At 46.1% G+C, this 22524-nt stretch overlaps 1 protein-coding gene across 1 annotated transcript in view; it reads left to right on the plus strand.

Moving 5' to 3' along the window:
• Positions 1–22524, plus strand: part of vcanb (versican b) — a 76980-nt gene that overhangs the window by 7010 nt on the left and 47446 nt on the right. The window contains exons 4-6 of the mRNA XM_083792978.1: positions 16221–16395; positions 17067–17194; positions 20741–21037. Of these exons, the coding sequence (XP_083649104.1) occupies positions 16221–16395; positions 17067–17194; positions 20741–21037 (600 nt within the window). The remainder of the gene's footprint in view (positions 1–16220; positions 16396–17066; positions 17195–20740; positions 21038–22524) is intronic.

Consider the following 22524-nt stretch of genomic DNA (forward strand, 5'->3'; position numbering starts at 1 on the left):
TGGGCTTAGGGTTAGGGTTAGGGTTAGGGTTAGGGTTAGGGTTAGGGTTAGACGCAGTCCAGCACCTAGCTGGGCTTAGGGTTAGGGTTAGGGTTAGGGTTAGAAGCAGTCCAGCACCTAGCTGGGCTTAGGGTTAGGGTTAGAAGCAGTCCAGCACCTAGCTGGGCTTAGGGTTAGGGTTAGGGTTAGGGTTAGAAGCAGTCCAGCACCTAGCTGGGCTTAGGGTTAGGGTTAGGGTTAGAAGCAGTCCAGCACCTAGGTGGGCCTGGGCACATATTGGGCTTATGGTTGTTGACTTTCTGATAGACACCAGAGTCTTTAAGTCTCAACGGAGACCACTGGCTCCAAACACACGTTCTCCAGGTTGAAGAGCAGGGGGAGACCACTGGCTCCAAACACACGTTCTGAAGAGCAGGGGGAGACCACTGGCTCTAAACACACGTTCTGAAGAGCAGGGGGAGACCACTGGCTCTAAACACACGTTCTGAAGAGCAGGGGGAGACCACTGGCTCTAAACACACGTTCTGAAGAGCAGGGGGAGACCACTGGCTCTAAACACACGTTCTGAAGAGCAGGGGGAGACCACTGGCTCTAAACACACGTTCTGCAGGTTGTAAAATAGAAAGTGAGGTTTTTGTTTTTTGTACAAGCTCTCAACCTTTTGCATTTACAATGCAATAAATAACTACATCAATAAGAATAGAGAAAGTAACAATAACATCAAACATACACATGGTGCATGGTCAACATAGATTATTTAAAACAAGATATATATATATGGAATATCAATTCAATTCAATGCTCAATTCAGTGCTCAATCAAAACAAAATAATGTATATTCAATTAAAAGGGAATACATGTGTTACATTGCAACTAGGGATGTCCCGCTTCCGATCCGATCGCGATACCTCAATTTCTGTGTTAACCGATACCGAATACCGATACCAGTGTCGTGATCTCGTGTTGTGTTTATAGCAGACTCCTCACTCAAATGTGCACTTTGGGCAATTCCAAAGCAAACTCCACATGTCCCAACACTTTATTTACCTGTCGTAGTGTCAACCCCCTTACCCCTGTGTGGGATCTGTGGTTAGACTGGCATAGTGTTAACCCCTTACCCCTGTGTGGGATCTGTGGTTAGACTGGCATAGTGTCAACCCCTTACCCCTGTGTGGGATCTGTGGTTAGACTGGCATAGTGTCAACCCCTTACCCCTGTGTGGGATCTGTGGTTAGACTGGCATAGTGTCAACCCCCTTACCCCTGTGTGGGATCTGTGGTTAGACTGGCATAGTGTCAACCCCTTACCCCTGTGTGGGATCTGTGGTTAGACTGGCATAGTGTCAACCCCCTTACCCCTGTGTGGGATCGGTGGTTAGACTGGCATAGTGTCAACCCCTTACCCCTGTGTCAGAACGGTGGTTAGACTGGCATAGTGTCAACCCCTTACCCCTGTGTGGGATCTGTGGTTAGACTGGCATAGTGTCAACCCCCTTACCCCTGTGTGGGATCGGTGGTTAGACTGGCATAGTGTCAACCCCTTACCCCTGTGTCAGAACGGTGGTTAGACTGGCATAGTGTCAACCCCTTACCCCTGTGTGGGATCTGTGGTTAGACTGGCATAGTGTCAACCCCTTACCCCTGTGTCAGATCGGTGGTTAGACTGGCATAGTGTCAACCCCATTACCCCTGTGTCGGATCGGTGGTTAGACTGGCATAGTGTCAACCCCCTTACCCCTGTGTGGGATCTGTGGTTAGACTGGCATAGTGTCAACCCCTTACCCCTGTGTCGGATCGGTGGTTAGACTGGCATAGTGTCAACCCCATTACCCCTGTGTCGGATCGGTGGTTAGACTGGCATAGTGTCAACCCCCTTACCCCTGTGTGGGATCTGTGGTTAGACTGGCATAGTGTCAACCCCATTACCCCTGTGTCGGATCGGTGGTTAGACTGGCATAGTGTCAACCCCCTTACCCCTGTGTGGGATCTGTGGTTAGACTGGCATAGTGTCAACCCCTTACCCCTGTGTCGGATCGGTGGTTAGACTGGCATAGTGTCAACCCCATTACCCCTGTGTCGGATCGGTGGTTAGACTGGCATAGTGTCAACCCCCTTACCCCTGTTTGGGATCGGTGGTTAGACTGGCATAGTGTCAACCCCTTACCCCTGTGTGGGATCTGTGGTTAGACTGCCATAGTGTCAACCCCTTACCCCTGTGTGGGATCGGTGGTTAGACTGGCATAGTGTCAACCCCCTTACCCCTGTGTCGGATCTGTGGTTAGACTGGCATAGTGTCAACCCCCTTACCCCTGTGTCGGATCTGTGGTTAGACTGGCATAGTGTCAACCCCCTTACCCCTGTGTCGGATCTGTGGTTAGACTGGCATATTCACCGATACCGATATGACCCCATATGACAAATAAGGGCCGATCCGATACTTTTCCCGATACCGATACAGTATCGGGACATCTCTAATTGCAACTGAGCAAAATCTATCTCACCAAACCATACCTGTGCATTTACTGTACTGAAATAGTTAGCCTATACATCCACATATTAAAGGTTAGCTTGGGATAAACCTCTGAAAGCTTGTAGCTCTCTTTATACCACAGTCTGTTTGTACAGAGACAGATGTGTAGACTCAGGCTCTACGTAGCAGCAGATATAAATACGTTTAACATAAAACATAAATAAAGTTTGTGTATGTTTGATATCTGCTGCTACTTACAGTATACAACCGGTTTCATTACACATGTTTTGTGGCAGAGCAGTAGAATGAGAATTTCTCCCGTGTTTGTTCTACATTTCGGTGGTACAAGATCGTGGTCGCCCCCTCTAGTCTTGTTGTGGCTGTGGGTGTGTCACTCATTCTGACCTGAGATCAGATTCTAAAAATGTTCTTCTACATCCTGACAGTTTTCTGAAAAAGCTACGTTTCTATGTCAGTCGATTTTTTCAAAAATAGCAGATCTACAAGCTCGTAGCGCGCCACTCGGTGGCGCGCTATGAGCTTGTAGATCTGCTATTTTTCAATATCTAAAGCATAATATAATGCTAACACCAAAATGGGCTAACTTAAGTAGGCCTATAGTTTGACAGGTATGAGGGTTTTAGGGGCGCTTGCCTGGCCTGCCTTTACCCACTTTGATACCCACTTTGAACAGAAAAGTCACACATTGCTGCTGGGTGCAGAATATGAGCCCACCATGCACCAACCGAGCCAAATCCCAAATAAGCCCCGGTCGGCCCCAGACATAACTGTAGAGAGTTTTCCACATTATCGTCCTGAACAGCAGGCTTTGTTCAGCAGATCCCAGATAAAGACGGTGCTGTGAGTGACAAACAACCATCCATTTAACCCATTTAGACCCGAGGACGATTCTACAAATGTGTTCTGAAATCCTGACAGTTTTCTGAAAAAAAACAATGTTTCTATGTCAGTCAAACATTTTGATGTCAAGGACCTCCAAAATATATGTAATCGGCCGCCAGACACCCCCCCCCCCAGAAGCAAAGATTTTAGTTAAAAATGTTCGCTCTGAAAGAATATTCAAAGATTTTCACCACATTCTCATGATTTTTCAAAAAAATAGCAGATCTACAAGGTTGTAGCGCGGCACTCAAGCTTGTAGATCTGTTATTTTTCAATAGCTAAAGTATAACATAATGCTTTAAAACACCACAAAAGGGGGCTCCCGCCCAAAATGGATTAACAGCCCTGGTTGTCTATTCACATCAGCCTCCAAACTCTGACGGGATATTTCCCACAGAGATGAGAATGTAATCTTTTCCAACATCCCGAGTCGAAAAAAAAACAAAACACGTAATTGCACAAGACGACAGCTAACGCACTATGGTCTCGGCTTGGGGATGACAACTAAAGTGCTCGACGCTGTTGTTTTCCTGTATATTGTAACTTCTCCCCCGAGGGAAGCAGGGCTCCTTTGTATGACTCTCTGGGATAATTCGGGTTTCCATCTGGAACGGGACTTCTCTTTTCAGTAATCTATTGTAATTATGAATTATTGTCGGATGAAAGGGACTTTTGTGTCACTGGAGTTATGTTTCTGTGAGATGAGTCTCTTAACCCATTCTGACCGGGGCACCCATTTTGGTGTTATAGCATCATGTTAATGCTTTAGCTATTGAAAAATAGCAGATCTACAAGCTCATAGCGCGCCACCGAGTGGCGCGCTACGAGCTTGTAGGTCTGCTATTTTTGAAAAATCGTAAAAATGTGCCTCAAATTTGGAATATATTTTTTCAGAATGAACGTTTTTAACTCAAATCTTTGCTTCTGGAGGGTCCCTGTGGAACAACATATTTTCAGATGGGGGTCTCGGAGGCCAATTACAGATAGTTTTTGGGGTCTTTGAAGTATTGAGTGATATATAGGCCTAGAAACAGGTATTTCAGAAAACTGTCAGGATTTAGAAGACACTTTTTTTCAGGCCTAAATGGGTTAAGTGATCCATGATGAGAAGAACGGTTTTGATGTCACGTTGACGTCACGTCAGCATCCCTGGGCAACTATTTAGTCTTGCCCGCATTATCTGTCATTCTCCTGCACCTTGTCATTCCCATTCCCATTATCTGTCATTCTCCTGCGCCTTGTCATTCCCATTCCCATTCCCATTATCTGTCATTCTCCTGCACCTTGTCATTCCCATTCCCATTCCCATTATCTGTCATTCTCCTGCACCTTGTCATTCCCATTCCCATTATCTGTCATTCTCCTGCACCTTGTCATTCCCATTCCCATTATCTGTCATTCTCCTGCACCTTGTCATTCCCATTCCCATTATCTGTCATTCTCCTGCACCTTGTCATTCCCATGTCATTCCCATTATCTGTCATTCTCCTGCACCTTGTCATTCCCATTCCCATTCCCATTATCTGTCATTCTCCTGCACCTTGTCATTCCCATTCCCATTATCTGTCATTCTCCTGCACCTTGTCATTCCCATTCCCATTATCTGTCATTCTCCTGCACCTTGTCATTCCCATTCCCATTATCTGTCATTCTCCTGCACCTTGTCATTCCCATTCCCATTATCTGTCATTCTCCTGCACCTTGTCATTCCCATTCCCATTATCTGTCATTCTCCTGCACCTTGTCATTCCCATTCCCAGTATCTGTCATTCTCCTGCACCTTGTCATTCCCATGTCATTCCCATTATCTGTCATTCTCCTGCACCTTGTCATTCCCATGTCATTCCCATTATCTGTCATTCTCCTGCACCTTGTCATTCCCATGTCATTCCCATTATCTGTCATTCTCCTGCACCTTGTCATTCCCATTCCCATTCCCATTATCTGTCATTCTCCTGCACCTTGTCATTCCCACGTCCCCGTGCTCCCCCGTTCACTTTTCAGCATTCCCGGTAGTCCCTCCTCGCGCCACTCCTGTGTCACATGACTGACAGGCAAATGGGTTAGGGTTAGGGTATTCCAGAGAATCATTCCCGGTAGTCCCCTCGCCACTCCTGTGTCACATAACGGACAGGCAATGGAAGCCAGACATGCGTTCTCTAGCCCGTTGGGGGAATAGAGGGGCGGGGGCGGGGGGCGGGGCGAGGGGCGGGGCGGTCGACCTTGGTTTTGCACAGCACAGGTTCAAAAACTACTAGGCATTTCAGATGACTAAAATGTGACGAAAACGAAATGGAATTTTAATCAAAAAGATCAATGTGCAATGCTGCGTTCACACTGGCAAATACAAAAGATGCAAAGCTACACAGCATATTGTAGTAATAATAATAATAATAATAATACAACTTTATTTATATAAGCATCTTTCATGACATGAAATGCAGCTCAAAGTGCTTTACAGAGCAATGGAGAAAGAAAGAAAAGAAAAGCAAGGCATAAAACAATAAAACTATTAGCAGTAATGCAATACAGTGAGGACATGAATAACAACAAATGTAAAATATCAATTAAAAGCAAGAGTGTAGAAGTGGAAGTGATTTAAAAATGTCTACAGAGGCTGCCTGTCGAAGGTACATTAGCTTTGTAGCTGAAGTTGAAACCAGCTCAACTTTTTTTGTAGCTGTTGTATAGCAGCTATAAACGTCGGATGTGTCTTTGTATCTTAACGTTGCTGGCTTTTGAAAATGAATGTATGTTTGTAGCATAATGGTGCATACGTTGGTTAGACATACTAACAGTCCGACAAGCATTAGTCCGACAACACTGTCGCGACTCCCGACATGTGTCGCAGGTTAAAACTAACCTGTGGGCGGATAAAACTATCCTGTGACAGGTTAAAACTAACCTGTGGCTCCTGACATGTGTCGCAGGTTAAAACTAACCCGTGGCAGGTTAAAACTAACCCATGGCTTCCTCCTGTGAGGTTAGGTTTAGTCTTTGGGTTTTGGGTATAGGGTGTCGGACTAATGCCTGTTAGTTAAATGTACATACATCAAAATGTGCAGTCGTCCGAATAAAGCCTATAGTCTGTTATCTAGTGTAATGTGTGTGTGGTTCCTCTCCCAGGCGTGGTGTTCTGTTATCTAGTGTAATGTGTGTGGTTCCTCTCCCAGGCATGGTGTTCTGTTATCTAGTGTAATGTGTGTGGTTGGTTCCTCTCCCAGGCGTGGTGTTCTGTTATCTAGTGTAATGTGTGTGTGGTTCCTCTCCCAGGCATGGTGTTCTGTTATCTAGTGTAATGTGTGTGTGGTTCCTCTCCCAGGCATGGTGTTCTGTTATCTAGTGTAATGTGTGTGTGGTTCCTCTCCCAGGCATGGTGTTCTGTTATCTAGTGTAATGTGTGTGGTTGGTTCCTCTCCCAGGCGTGGTGTTCTGTTATCTAGTGTAATGTGTGTGGTTGGTTCCTCTCCCAGGCGTGGTGTTCTGTTATCTAGTGTAATGTGTGGTTGGTTCCTCTCCCAGGCATGGTGTTCTGTTATCTAGTGTAATGTGTGTGGTTGGTTCCTCTCCCAGGCGTGGTGTTCTGTTATCTAGTGTAATGTGTGGTTGGTTCCTCTCCCAGGCGTGGTGTTCTGTTATCTAGTGTAATGTGTGGTTGGTTCCTCTCCCAGGCGTGGTGTTCTGTTATCTAGTGTAATGTGTGTGGTTGGTTCCTCTCCCAGGTGTGGTGTTCTGTTATCTAGTGTAATGTGTGTGGTTGGTTCCTCTCCCAGGCATGGTGTTCTGTTATCTAGTGTAATGTGTGTGTGTGGTTCCTCTCCCAGGCATGGTGTTCTGTTATCTAGTGTAATGTGTGTGTGGTTCCTCTCCCAGGCATGGTGTTCTGTTATCTAGTGTAATGTGTGTGTGGTTGGTTCCTCTCCCAGGCATGGTGTTCTGTTATCTAGTGTAATGTGTGTGGTTGGTTCCTCTCCCAGGCATGGTGTTCTGTTATCTAGTGTAATGTGTGTGGTTGGTTCCTCTCCCAGGCATGGTGTTCTGTTATCTAGTGTAATGTGTGTGGTTGGTTCCTCTCCCAGGCATGGTGTTCTGTTATCTAGTGTAATGTGTGTGTGTGGTTCCTCTCCCAGGCATGGTGTTCTGTTATCTAGTGTAATGTGTGTGGTTGGTTCCTCTCCCAGGCATGGTGTTCTGTTATCTAGTGTAATGTGTGTGTGTGGTTCCTCTCCCAGGCATGGTGTTCTGTTATCTAGTGTAATGTGTGTGTGGTTCCTCTCCCAGGCATGGTGTTCTGTTATCTAGTGTAATGTGTGTGTGGTTGGTTCCTCTCCCAGGCATGGTGTTCTGTTATCTAGTGTAATGTGTGTGTGGTTCCTCTCCCAGGCGTGATGTTCTGTTATCTAGTGTAATGTGTGTGGTTGGTTCCTCTCCCAGGCGTGGTGTTCTGTTATCTAGTGTAATGTGTGTGTGTGGTTCCTCTCCCAGGCATGGTGTTCTGTTATCTAGTGTAATGTGTGTGTGGTTCCTCTCCCAGGCATGGTGTTCTGTTATCTAGTGTAATGTGTGTGGTTGGTTCCTCTCCCAGGTGTGGTGTTCTGTTATCTAGTGTAATGTGTGTGGTTCCTCTCCCAGGTGTGGTGTTCTGTTATCTAGTGTAATGTGTGTGGTTGGTTCCTCTCCCAGGTGTGGTGTTCTGTTATCTAGTGTAATGTGTGTGGTTCCTCTCCCAGGCATGGTGTTCTGTTATCTAGTGTAATGTGTGTGTGGTTCCTCTCCCAGGCGTGGTGTTCTGTTATCTAGTGTAATGTGTGGTTGGTTCCTCTCCCAGGCATGGTGTTCTGTTATCTAGTGTAATGTGTGTGGTTCCTCTCCCAGGCATGGTGTTCTGTTATCTAGTGTAATGTGTGTGTGGTTGGTTCCTCTCCCAGGCATGGTGTTCTGTTATCTAGTGTAATGTGTGTGGTTGGTTCCTCTCCCAGGCGTGGTGTTCTGTTATCTAGTGTAATGTGTGTGGTTGGTTCCTCTCCCAGGCGTGGTGTTCTGTTATCTAGTGTAATGTGTGTGGTTCCTCTCCCAGGCGTGGTGTTCTGTTATCTAGTGTAATGTGTGTGGTTGGTTCCTCTCCCAGGCGTGGTGTTCTGTTATCTAGTGTAATGTGTGTGGTTGGTTCCTCTCCCAGGCGTGGTGTTCTGTTATCTAGTGTAATGTGTGTGGTTGGTTCCTCTCCCAGGCGTGGTGTTCTGTTATCTAGTGTAATGTGTGTGGTTGGTTCCTCTCCCAGGCGTGATGTTCTGTTATCTAGTGTAATGTGTGTGGTTCCTCTCCCAGGCATGGTGTTCTGTTATCTAGTGTAATGTGTGTGGTTGGTTCCTCTCCCAGGCGTGGTGTTCTGTTATCTAGTGTAATGTGTGTGTGGTTCCTCTCCCAGGCGTGGTGTTCTGTTATCTAGTGTAATGTGTGTGTGGTTGGTTCCTCTCCCAGGCGTGGTGTTCTGTTATCTAGTGTAATGTGTGTGGTTCCTCTCCCAGGCGTGGTGTTCTGTTATCTAGTGTAATGTGTGTGGTTGGTTCCTCTCCCAGGCGTGGTGTTCTGTTATCTAGTGTAATGTGTGTGTGGTTGGTTCCTCTCCCAGGCGTGGTGTTCTGTTATCTAGTGTAATGTGTGTGGTTCCTCTCCCAGGCGTGATGTTCTGTTATCTAGTGTAATGTGTGTGTGGTTCCTCTCCCAGGCGTGGTGTTCTGTTATCTAGTGTAATGTGTGTGTGGTTCCTCTCCCAGGCGTGATGTTCTGTTATCTAGTGTAATGTGTGTGTGGTTCCTCTCCCAGGCGTGGTGTTCTGTTATCTAGTGTAATGTGTGTGTGTGGTTCCTCTCCCAGGCGTGGTGTTCTGTTATCTAGTGTAATGTGTGTGTGGTTCCTCTCCCAGGCATGGTGTTCTGTTATCTAGTGTAATGTGTGTGGTTGGTTCCTCTCCCAGGCATGGTGTTCTGTTATCTAGTGTAATGTGTGTGTGGTTCCTCTCCCAGGCATGGTGTTCTGTTATCTAGTGTAATGTGTGTGGTTGGTTCCTCTCCCAGGCATGGTGTTCTGTTATCTAGTGTAATGTGTGTGGTTGGTTCCTCTCCCAGGCGTGATGTTCTGTTATCTAGTGTAATGTGTGTGTGGTTCCTCTCCCAGGCGTGATGTTCTGTTATCTAGTGTAATGTGTGTGTGGTTCCTCTCCCAGGCGTGGTGTTCTGTTATCTAGTGTAATGTGTGTGGTTGGTTCCTCTCCCAGGCGTGGTGTTCTGTTATCTAGTGTAATGTGTGTGGTTGGTTCCTCTCCCAGGCGTGGTGTTCTGTTATCTAGTGTAATGTGTGTGGTTGGTTCCTCTCCCAGGCATGGTGTTCTGTTATCTAGTGTAATGTGTGTGGTTGGTTCCTCTCCCAGGTGTGGTGTTCTGTTATCTAGTGTAATGTGTGTGGTTGGTTCCTCTCCCAGGCATGGTGTTCTGTTATCTAGTGTAATGTGTGTGGTTCCTCTCCCAGGCGTGGTGTTCTGTTATCTAGTGTAATGTGTGTGGTTGGTTCCTCTCCCAGGCGTGGTGTTCTGTTATCTAGTGTAATGTGTGTGGTTGGTTCCTCTCCCAGGCGTGGTGTTCTGTTATCTAGTGTAATGTGTGTGGTTCCTCTCCCAGGCGTGGTGTTCTGTTATCTAGTGTAATGTGTGTGGTTGGTTCCTCTCCCAGGCGTGATGTTCTGTTATCTAGTGTAATGTGTGTGGTTGGTTCCTCTCCCAGGCGTGGTGTTCTGTTATCTAGTGTAATGTGTGTGGTTGGTTCCTCTCCCAGGCGTGGTGTTCTGTTATCTAGTGTAATGTGTGTGGTTCCTCTCCCAGGCGTGGTGTTCTGTTATCTAGTGTAATGTGTGTGGTTGGTTCCTCTCCCAGGCATGGTGTTCTGTTATCTAGTGTAATGTGTGTGGTTGGTTCCTCTCCCAGGCATGATGTTCTGTTATCTAGTGTAATGTGTGTGGTTGGTTCCTCTCCCAGGCATGATGTTCTGTTATCTAGTGTAATGTGTGTGGTTCCTCTCCCAGGCGTGATGTTCTGTTATCTAGTGTAATGTGTGTGTGGTTCCTCTCCCAGGCATGGTGTTCTGTTATCTAGTGTAATGTGTGTGTGGTTCCTCTCCCAGGCGTGATGTTCTGTTATCTAGTGTAATGTGTGGTTGGTTCCTCTCCCAGGCGTGATGTTCTGTTATCTAGTGTAATGTGTGGTTGGTTCCTCTCCCAGGCATGATGTTCTGTTATCTAGTGTAATGTGTGTGGTTCCTCTCCCAGGCATGATGTTCTGTTATCTAGTGTAATGTGTGTGGTTGGTTCCTCTCCCAGGCATGGTGTTCTGTTATCTAGTGTAATGTGTGTGGTTGGTTCCTCTCCCAGGCATGATGTTCTGTTATCTAGTGTAATGTGTGTGGTTGGTTCCTCTCCCAGGCATGATGTTCTGTTATCTAGTGTAATGTGTGTGGTTGGTTCCTCTCCCAGGCATGGTGTTCTGTTATCTAGTGTAATGTGTGTGGTTGGTTCCTCTCCCAGGCATGATGTTCTGTTATCTAGTGTAATGTGTGTGGTTGGTTCCTCTCCCAGGCATGATGTTCTGTTATCTAGTGTAATGTGTGTGGTTCCTCTCCCAGGCATGATGTTCTGTTATCTAGTGTAATGTGTGTGGTTGGTTCCTCTCCCAGGCATGATGTTCTGTTATCTAGTGTAATGTGTGTGGTTGGTTCCTCTCCCAGGCATGATGTTCTGTTATCTAGTGTAATGTGTGTGGTTGGTTCCTCTCCCAGGCATGGTGTTCTGTTATCTAGTGTAATGTGTGTGGTTCCTCTCCCAGGCATGGTGTTCTGTTATCTAGTGTAATGTGTGGTTGGTTCCTCTCCCAGGCATGGTGTTCTGTTATCTAGTGTAATGTGTGTGGTTGGTTCCTCTCCCAGGCGTGGTGTTCTGTTATCTAGTGTAATGTGTGTGGTTGGTTCCTCTCCCAGGCGTGGTGTTCTGTTATCTAATGTAATGTGTGTGTGTGGTTCCTCTCCCAGGCATGGTGTTCTGTTATCTAGTGTAATGTGTGTGGTTGGTTCCTCTCCCAGGCGTGGTGTTCTGTTATCTAGTGTAATGTGTGTGGTTGGTTCCTCTCCCAGGCGTGGTGTTCTGTTATCTAGTGTAATGTGTGTGGTTGGTTCCTCTCCCAGGCATGGTGTTCTGTTATCTAGTGTAATGTGTGTGGTTGGTTCCTCTCCCAGGCGTGGTGTTCTGTTATCTAGTGTAATGTGTGTGTGGTTCCTCTCCCAGGCGTGGTGTTCTGTTATCTAGTGTAATGTGTGTGGTTGGTTCCTCTCCCAGGCATGGTGTTCTGTTATCTAGTGTAATGTGTGTGGTTGGTTCCTCTCCCAGGCGTGGTGTTCTGTTATCTAGTGTAATGTGTGTGGTTGGTTCCTCTCCCAGGCGTGGTGTTCTGTTATCTAGTGTAATGTGTGTGGTTGGTTCCTCTCCCAGGCGTGGTGTTCTGTTATCTAGTGTAATGTGTGTGGTTGGTTCCTCTCCCAGGCATGGTGTTCTGTTATCTAGTGTAATGTGTGTGGTTGGTTCCTCTCCCAGGCGTGGTGTTCTGTTATCTAGTGTAATGTGTGTGTGGTTCCTCTCCCAGGCGTGGTGTTCTGTTATCTAGTGTAATGTGTGTGGTTGGTTCCTCTCCCAGGCGTGGTGTTCTGTTATCTAGTGTAATGTGTGTGGTTGGTTCCTCTCCCAGGCGTGGTGTTCTGTTATCTAGTGTAATGTGTGTGTGGTTCCTCTCCCAGGCGTGATGTTCTGTTATCTAGTGTAATGTGTGTGGTTGGTTCCTCTCCCAGGCGTGATGTTCTGTTATCTAGTGTAATGTGTGTGGTTGGTTCCTCTCCCAGGCGTGGTGTTCTGTTATCTAGTGTAATGTGTGTGTGTGGTTCCTCTCCCAGGCATGGTGTTCTGTTATCTAGTGTAATGTGTGTGGTTGGTTCCTCTCCCAGGCGTGGTGTTCTGTTATCTAGTGTAATGTGTGTGGTTCCTCTCCCAGGCGTGGTGTTCTGTTATCTAGTGTAATGTGTGTGTGTGGTTCCTCTCCCAGGCATGGTGTTCTGTTATCTAGTGTAATGTGTGTGGTTGGTTCCTCTCCCAGGCGTGGTGTTCTGTTATCTAGTGTAATGTGTGTGGTTGGTTCCTCTCCCAGGCGTGGTGTTCTGTTATCTAGTGTAATGTGTGTGGTTCCTCTCCCAGGCGTGGTGTTCTGTTATCTAGTGTAATGTGTGTGTGGTTCCTCTCCCAGGCGTGGTGTTCTGTTATCTAGTGTAATGTGTGTGGTTCCTCTCCCAGGCGTGGTGTTCTGTTATCTAGTGTAATGTGTGTGGTTGGTTCCTCTCCCAGGCATGATGTTCTGTTATCTAGTGTAATGTGTGTGGTTGGTTCCTCTCCCAGGCGTGGTGTTCTGTTATCTAGTGTAATGTGTGTGGTTCCTCTCCCAAGCGTGGTGTTCTGTTATCTAGTGTAATGTGTGTGGTTGGTTCCTCTCCCAGGCGTGGTGTTCTGTTATCTAGTGTAATGTGGTTGGTTCCTCTCCCAGGCGTGGTGTTCTGTTATCTAGTGTAATGTGTGTGGTTGGTTCCTCTCCCAGGCATGGTGTTCTGTTATCTAGTGTAATGTGTGTGTGTGGTTCCTCTCCCAGGCGTGGTGTTCTGTTATCTAGTGTAATGTGTGTGGTTGGTTCCTCTCCCAGGCGTGATGTTCTGTTATCTAGTGTAATGTGTGTGGTTGGTTCCTCTCCCAGGCGTGGTGTTCTGTTATCTAGTGTAATGTGTGTGGTTGGTTCCTCTCCCAGGCATGGTGTTCTGTTATCTAGTGTAATGTGTGTGTGGTTCCTCTCCCAGGCATGGTGTTCTGTTATCTAGTGTAATGTGTGTGGTTCCTCTCCCAGGCATGGTGTTCTGTTATCTAGTGTAATGTGTGTGGTTGGTTCCTCTCCCAGGCGTGGTGTTCTGTTATCTAGTGTAATGTGTGTGGTTGGTTCCTCTCCCAGGCGTGATGTTCTGTTATCTAGTGTAATGTGTGTGGTTGGTTCCTCTCCCAGGCGTGGTGTTCTGTTATCTAGTGTAATGTGTGTGGTTGGTTCCTCTCCCAGGCATGGTGTTCTGTTATCTAGTGTAATGTGTGTGGTTGGTTCCTCTCCCAGGCGTGGTGTTCTGTTATCTAGTGTAATGTGTGTGGTTGGTTCCTCTCCCAGGCGTGGTGTTCTGTTATCTAGTGTAATGTGTGTGGTTGGTTCCTCTCCCAGGCATGGTGTTCTGTTATCTAGTGTAATGTGTGTGTGGTTCCTCTCCCAGGCGTGGTGTTCTGTTATCTAGTGTAATGTGTGTGGTTGGTTCCTCTCCCAGGCATGGTGTTCTGTTATCTAGTGTAATGTGTGTGGTTGGTTCCTCTCCCAGGCGTGATGTTCTGTTATCTAGTGTAATGTGTGTGGTTGGTTCCTCTCCCAGGCATGGTGTTCTGTTATCTAGTGTAATGTGTGGTTGGTTCCTCTCCCAGGCGTGGTGTTCTGTTATCTAGTGTAATGTGTGTGGTTGGTTCCTCTCCCAGGCGTGGTGTTCTGTTATCTAGTGTAATGTGTGTGGTTGGTTCCTCTCCCAGGCGTGATGTTCTGTTATCTAGTGTAATGTGTGTGGTTGGTTCCTCTCCCAGGCGTGGTGTTCTGTTATCTAGTGTAATGTGTGGTTGGTTCCTCTCCCAGGCGTGATGTTCTGTTATCTAGTGTAATGTGTGTGTGGTTCCTCTCCCAGGCATGGTGTTCTGTTATCTAGTGTAATGTGTGTGGTTCCTCTCCCAGGCGTGGTGTTCTGTTATCTAGTGTAATGTGTGTGGTTGGTTCCTCTCCCAGGCGTGGTGTTCTGTTATCTAGTGTAATGTGTGTGTGGTTCCTCTCCCAGGCATGGTGTTCTGTTATCTAGTGTAATGTGTGTGGTTGGTTCCTCTCCCAGGCATGGTGTTCTGTTATCTAGTGTAATGTGTGTGGTTGGTTCCTCTCCCAGGCGTGGTGTTCTGTTATCTAGTGTAATGTGTGTGGTTGGTTCCTCTCCCAGGCGTGGTGTTCTGTTATCTAGTGTAATGTGTGTGTGGTTGGTTCCTCTCCCAGGCATGATGTTCTGTTATCTAGTGTAATGTGTGTGGTTCCTCTCCCAGGCGTGGTGTTCTGTTATCTAGTGTAATGTGTGTGGTTGGTTCCTCTCCCAGGCGTGGTGTTCTGTTATCTAGTGTAATGTGTGTGGTTCCTCTCCCAGGCATGGTGTTCTGTTATCTAGTGTAATGTGTGTGGTTGGTTCCTCTCCCAGGCATGGTGTTCTGTTATCTAGTGTAATGTGTGTGGTTGGTTCCTCTCCCAGGCGTGGTGTTCTGTTATCTAGTGTAATGTGTGTGGTTCCTCTCCCAGGCGTGGTGTTCTGTTATCTAGTGTAATGTGTGTGGTTCCTCTCCCAGGCATGGTGTTCTGTTATCTAGTGTAATGTGTGTGGTTGGTTCCTCTCCCAGGCGTGATGTTCTGTTATCTAGTGTAATGTGTGTGGTTGGTTCCTCTCCCAGGCGTGGTGTTCTGTTATCTAGTGTAATGTGTGTGGTTGGTTCCTCTCCCAGGCGTGATGTTCTGTTATCTAGTGTAATGTGTGTGTGGTTCCTCTCCCAGGCGTGATGTTCTGTTATCTAGTGTAATGTGTGTGGTTGGTTCCTCTCCCAGGCATGGTGTTCTGTTATCTAGTGTAATGTGTGTGGTTGGTTCCTCTCCCAGGCGTGGTGTTCTGTTATCTAGTGTAATGTGTGTGGTTCCTCTCCCAGGCATGGTGTTCTGTTATCTAGTGTAATGTGTGTGGTTCCTCTCCCAGGCATGGTGTTCTGTTATCTAGTGTAATGTGTGTGGTTGGTTCCTCTCCCAGGCGTGATGTTCTGTTATCTAGTGTAATGTGTGTGGTTGGTTCCTCTCCCAGGCGTGGTGTTCTGTTATCTAGTGTAATGTGTGTGGTTGGTTCCTCTCCCAGGCGTGATGTTCTGTTATCTAGTGTAATGTGTGTGGTTGGTTCCTCTCCCAGGCGTGGTGTTCTGTTATCTAGTGTAATGTGTGTGGTTGGTTCCTCTCCCAGGCGTGATGTTCTGTTATCTAGTGTAATGTGTGTGGTTGGTTCCTCTCCCAGGCGTGGTGTTCTGTTATCTAGTGTAATGTGTGTGGTTCCTCTCCCAGGCATGGTGTTCTGTTATCTAGTGTAATGTGTGTGGTTGGTTCCTCTCCCAGGCGTGATGTTCTGTTATCTAGTGTAATGTGTGTGTGGTTGGTTCCTCTCCCAGGCATGGTGTTCTGTTATCTAGTGTAATGTGTGTGGTTGGTTCCTCTCCCAGGCGTGGTGTTCTGTTATCTAGTGTAATGTGTGTGTGTGGTTCCTCTCCCAGGCGTGGTGTTCTGTTATCTAGTGTAATGTGTGTGGTTGGTTCCTCTCCCAGGCGTGATGTTCTGTTATCTAGTGTAATGTGTGTGGTTGGTTCCTCTCCCAGGCATGGTGTTCTGTTATCTAGTGTAATGTGTGTGGTTGGTTCCTCTCCCAGGCATGGTGTTCTGTTATCTAGTGTAATGTGTGTGTGTGGTTCCTCTCCCAGGCGTGATGTTCTGTTATCTAGTGTAATGTGTGTGGTTGGTTCCTCTCCCAGGCGTGATGTTCTGTTATCTAGTGTAATGTGTGTGGTTGGTTCCTCTCCCAGGCGTGATGTTCTGTTATCTAGTGTAATGTGTGTGTGTGTGGTTCCTCTCCCAGGCGTGGTGTTCCACTATCGCACCAGTAACGACCGCTACTCGATGGACTTCCCCGGCGCCGTGGAGGCGTGTGTGTCTGCTGGCGCCACCATCGCCACGCCGGAACAACTGATCGCCGCCTTCGAGGACGGCTTCGACCAGTGTGACGCAGGCTGGCTGGCTGACCGGACTGTCAGGTGTGTGTGTGTGTGTGTGTGTGTGTGTGTGTGCATGCTTGCGTGTGTGTGTGAGTGCTCACGTGCGTGTGCTCACGTGCGTGTGTGTATGGTCGCTGTCCAAAGCTGTTACTTTTCAGAAATTGGAAATATGTCTCAATGGATCCAGTTTAATTCTTACTTGGTTTGCAAGTTCTTGTTAATACATTTCATTGGTTAAATATTTATAAAAGCCACAGACAGAGAAACTATTTTTGGTATGTGTAATAAAAATGTAAAAGGGATTTTTTTTAAATGATTCAAACGTTTAAAGAAAACAAACTAATGAGTGTAGCAGATCTACAAACTCACAACCCATCAAAGTTCAGTGCAAGTCCACGTAAATTTTCAGGGTACTGAAAATGGACATCTATCTATCTATCTATCTATCTATCTATCTATCTATCTATCTATCTATCTATCTATCTATCTATCTATCTATCTATCTATCTATCTATCTATCTATCTATCTATCTATCTATCTATCACCTTGTGTGTAGATCAGCTAATTTATGTACTCTACGTGTGTGCGTAGGTGTGTGCGTGTGTGTGTGCGTGCCTGCTGAATAGATGAATGTATCAAAGTGCTGCGCTACTGTATATAAACGTGCCATTTTCCATTGGACGCCACTTTTGCCTTTTTCTCATTCTAGATACCCAATCACGAAGCCCCGTGCTGGTTGCCAGGGCGACATGAAGGCCAAGCCGGGCGTGCGAACGTACGGCCAACGCAACGTGACCGAGAAATATGACGTGTACTGTTACGTTGACAAGCTGAACGGTGAGTCAGTCAGAAATATGACGTGTACTGTTACGTTGACAAGCTGAACGGTGAGTCAGTCAGAAATATGACGTGTACTGTTACGTTGACAAGCTGAACGGTGAGTCAGTCAGAAATATGACGTGTACTGTTACGTTGACAAGCTGAACGGTGAGTCAGTCAGAAATATGACGTGTACTGTTACGTTGACAAGCTGAACGGTGAGTCAGTCAGAAATATGACGTGTACTGTTACGTTGACAAGCTGAACGGTGAGTCAGTCAACACCAGGAATACATTATGGAAAACATCAGCACGAATCTTAGGGATGTCCCGATTTTCTTTTACTCCCGATCCGATTCCGATCATTTGATTTTGAGACATACCGATACCGATCTTTCCCAATCCGATCTTTATATTTTTACATAACACTTATGCCATATCACAATAGCAAATATCCTAATGTATGTCAATGTCACTCTAGTGTAGTCTGTTGTGTTGCCTTATCAATTATTGAAAGGCAAAAATCTGACTATACTTTTATTAGAATGACTGTCATATGTTTGATACTTTTGCGTGACGCTGTAGTATGATCAAGTAGAATTAATTTGCGCAAAAAAACATTAAAAAAAAAATGGAGACAGGAGGTTTCTGCCCGCGACAGCAACAATATTATATAATTATATTCTATGTAATGAATATAAATTTATGCTACCAGTCTCACTTTTATTTTTACGATGATGGCAGCTTTCAGTCTGATTTATAAATAGCTGTTGCAATTCGTGCATGCAACATCGCAGTGGGCTTGTAGATCTGCTAGCAATTAAGCCATTCTGAACGGGAACCCCTTTTGGTGTTTTAAGCATTATGTTTATACTTTAAAGCTGTTGCAAAATAGCAGATCTACAAGCTCATATAGCACGGCACTTACGAGCTTGTAGATCTGCTATTGTTTTTAAATCGTGAAAATGTGTCGCAAATCTTTGAATATATATTCTTTCAGAGCGAACTCTTTTTAACTAAAATCTTTGCTTCTGGGGGGGGGGGGGGGTCCCTGTAACAACATATGTTGGGGGGTCCTTGACATGAAAATGTTTGAGAACCACTGACATAGAAACATAGTTTTTTCCCAGAAAACTGTCAGCATCATCATCATCATGTTATGCTTTAGCTATTGAAAAAAAATATCAGATCTACAAGCTCATAGCGCGCCACCGAGTGGCGCGCTACGAGCTTGTAGGTCTGCTATTTTTGAAAAATCGTAAAAATGCGGCACCAATCTTTGAATATATATATATATATTTTTTTTTAGAGCGAAGGTTTTTTGTTTTTATTTCGACGTCAGGCCTGAATGGGTTAAAGCATTTCACAGTGACACGGCCCACACGGCGTGAGGATTTAGTGGCGCTTGGCAGCGCTGACGGCCCAACATGCACAAGCTGTCGACATACCAGTAGGCTAAACACGGCCACGACGAAACAGATGTTGGAGTCGTGTTGTTGTTTAGCAATGACATCTATGTATACGAGAAGAGAACACCAGATCTGTATATATTATACCGCACGCCTCTATGAGCTGGACAATAGGCCGTGCGTATGTACCAGCGCATAGAGCACCGAAGTCTGACGTCAGGTCAGTATCGGTATATAGAGGGCGTAAAATCCACAGGTTCATGTACTTTTTTATTGGCATTGTGTAATCCCCATATGGGGGATTTTAGATCGCCTCATATACAGAACTGTGTTTGAAGAATAAACATGTCATCCCGGCTGCTTCACTCGTATGGATATGAAGAATCAACTGACTGAGAGAAAACGCTATTGTTACCGCTGCTGAATTAGTTCGATTTTCGCTAGAAGCAGACTGTATCATATATGAGTGACTGACGGGCGCAAACGATACAGAGGCACCTCCCTGACAACAACGCAGAGACAGCTTGTTTTTTCTTTTTAACCACAACGCCAGGGGAATGGAGGGGGATGAGCGAGTGACGTCAGGACTTTAGAACCAGGGGAATGGAGGGGATGAGCGAGTGACGTCAGGACTTTAGAACCAGGGGAATGGAGGGGATGAGCGAGTGACGTCAGGACTTTAGAACCAGGAGAATGGAGGGGATGAGCGAGTGACGTCAGGACTTTAGAACCAGGGGAATGGAGGGGATGAGCGAGTGACGTCAGGACTTTAGAACCAGGGGAATGGAGGGGATGAGCGAGTGACGTCAGGATTTTAGAACCAGGGGAATGGAGGGGATGAGTGAGTGACGTCAGGACTTCGGTATGATCAAACTATCATTTAGCTGGTGGACCCCCTGGAACTCCCTGACACTGTGAGTCCCCGGACCCCACCTGGGGAACCCCTGGCGTGCACAGATAGACACTAGGGGGTGCCCTTTTGGCAATTTTGCTCTTAAAAAAAAAATATATATATATATATTTTTTGTCTTAATTTGTAGTGTGTGGACCATGGTGACATTGATCAAATCTTGATAAAAACGCTTCTACTATATTATTTATAGCTATGTTTCTATGTCAGTGGTTCTTCGATTTAAAAAAATAGCAGACCTACAAGCTCATAGCGCGCCACTCGGTGGCGCGCTATGAGCTTGTAGATCTGCTATTTTTCAATAGCTAAAGCACCAAAATGCGTTCCCGCCCCAAAATGCGCTGCACAAGGTGCCCCTTTTTTTTCACTTGAGCACCTTGCCTGCCCCTCTAAATGTCTGTGCACTCCACTGCTGGGAACCACTGGCTTATAGACTGAATGTGCGTCTTTGATCAGTCTTTTGAAGCCAAACTATTCTTCTCCTTTGCTGAAGGTCCTTCCAGACTTCCTCCTCCGAGGTGTTTGTTTTAGTGTGACGTGACCCTTTCACCTTCCTTCCCCAAAGTAAATATTTGACATGATTTCACACGCTTAACCATCGCTGCCCCGAGGGGCAGGGGTTTCTCCTCGTACTGCAGAGGAGTTGCTGAGTAGCGTAGTGTAAGATTTAAAGTGTCTAAACAAAACGTTGTAAAAGGCTTCAAGGTTTTGTGAAGGCTCTAAAACATATTTATGTTTTGCATTATACAGTTTGACCTGCTGTTGTTTTTGCATTGGATTTGTTTTTGCCTCCTTGGAAACCCCTAGGACTCTAACGCTATAGGGCTCCATTTTCGTTACCGCTAAACCCCTTTATCCCTAAACTTCTTTGACCTTTTTTTTTTTTTTTACCATTTTGAAAAACATTTTTGAATAGTTCAACTAGTCAATCTACATTGACACGTTGTGAGCTTGTAGACTGGCCATTTTAACTATTCAAAAATGTTTTGCAAAAATAGTAAAAAAATAAAAAGGCAAAGAAGTTTAGGGATAAAGGGGTTTAGCGGTGACGAAAATGGAACCCTATATGCCTTTTTTTGTGTAGTTAAATTAGGACTAGTAGCTGTTTCTATACGTTTGATGTATTACCTTTAGCCACTCTGGATTAAGAGTGTCTGCTAAATGCCTAAATGGTAAATTGTATATTAATTGTGCATAAACGTAACGCCTGACTCTGTCCCTCCCTCCCTCCCTCCCTCCCTAAAAGGCGAGGTGTTCTACCCTCCCACGCCGGCGGACAAGCTGACGCTGGCGGAGGCCAGGCGGGCGTGCGAGAGGCACGAGGCCACGCTGGCGTTGCCGGGCCACCTGTTCGCCGCCTGGCGGGCGGGCCTGAACCGCTGCGACTACGGCTGGCTGGCGGACGGCAGCGCGCGCTACCCCATCTCCGTGTCGCGCCCGCAGTGCGGCGGCGGCCTGCTGGGCGTGCGCACGCTCTACCGCCACGAGAACCAGACCGGCTACCCCAGACCCACGGACAGATTCGTGGCGGTCTGCTTCAAGCGTAAGCATGGATTTCTCAGTCCATTTTGGACTCCATAGAAGCCAGCGAGCGTGTCTACTGTGATGGCATGCTCCTGCGCACCTGAAAAGAGCAGATCTACAAGCTCGCAACACGTCGCACTGCGACGTGTTGTGAGCTTGTAGATCTGCTCTTTTCGCTTGTAGATCGGCTGTTTTCGATCATTAGTTATTTGAAGTATTTGAAGTGATCAAACTAGCAATAATAAAAAAAAGTAAAGTAAAGATAAAAAGTTCTCAGTCATTTGGACTCCATAGGAGCCATGCTTCTGTGATAGCATGCTGCTGCATGCGCACCGAAAAGAGCAGATCTACAAGCTCACAACACGTCGCAGCGCAAAGTAAGCAAAGTTACCATGTTTACCCTGCAGGGTAACTGGACTAAGCTCAAGAACTTGTTTACAGCCAGGCCCTGCTCATATAGAACATTTCATGGTATAGGGGTTCAATGCCTTGCTCAAGGGCACTTCAACGTGGTAATTGTAACGTGCCGGTCCGGGGATACGAACTATAGCGACCTTCCGATATCAAGACCGCAACGTGTTGTGAGCTTGTAGATCTGCTCTTTTCGCTTGTAGATCGGCTGTTTTCGATCATTAGTTATTTTAAGATGAAAAGAGTATTTGATGAAAGAGTATTTGAAGTGATCAAACTATAGCAGTAGAATACAAGTTTAGAAGCATCTATCCAGAAACACGAATGGTCTCAGAAATGTCATGATTTCTTCCGTTCCATTGTTGCCAGGTTCTTCCAACGCATATCACCGCTCGGCTCGGAAAACCGTTGATCAAATGTTGTTAAACCATTCTGAACGGGCACCCATTTTGGTGTCAGCATCATGTTATGCTTTATCTATTGAAAAATAGCAGATCTACAAGCTCATATCGCGCCACCGAGTGGCGCGATACGAGCTTGTAGGTCTGCCATTTTAAAAAAATCGAAGAACGACTGACATTTTTTAGAATCTGATCTCAGGTCAGAATGGGTTCATCAGACCAGTGTGTGTCCAGTGGAAACCTCGTATGAATCTGATCTCAGGTCAGAATGGGTTAATATTATATATATTTTTTTTATACTGCGTTGCACTATTTATTTATCGCCTCAAATGTTTCCAAAAACATTCTTTAGTGTAAATGTAGTTTGTTTGTTTGTTACACGTTGAAAGGCTGCCATGTTATAAAAGGCTGTGGATTGATAAGATCCAGGTGCCCCGGCAACGCTCTGTGTACGGCCTGTAGCAACGCTCTGCTATCCAGGCACAAACACACTGCTCAATGCTGTGATTGACCCAATCGGAATGGAGCCTTATTGAACCAACTAGGGCGGCCATTAATTAGCCTGGTCCAGACAGCGTGCTTTCTGGTCTAGAGGGGGGAATTAAAAAAACTTCAGTGCATTGTGCCTACACATGTTGCGACCGCAGCTCGCAACATGTGTAGGCACAATGCAAGGAATAAATGCATTCGCCAT

Source organism: Protomyctophum parallelum (genome assembly GCF_964188405.1).
Source record: "Protomyctophum parallelum genome assembly, chromosome: 21".
Classification (NCBI taxonomy): domain Eukaryota; kingdom Metazoa; phylum Chordata; class Actinopteri; order Myctophiformes; family Myctophidae; genus Protomyctophum; species Protomyctophum parallelum.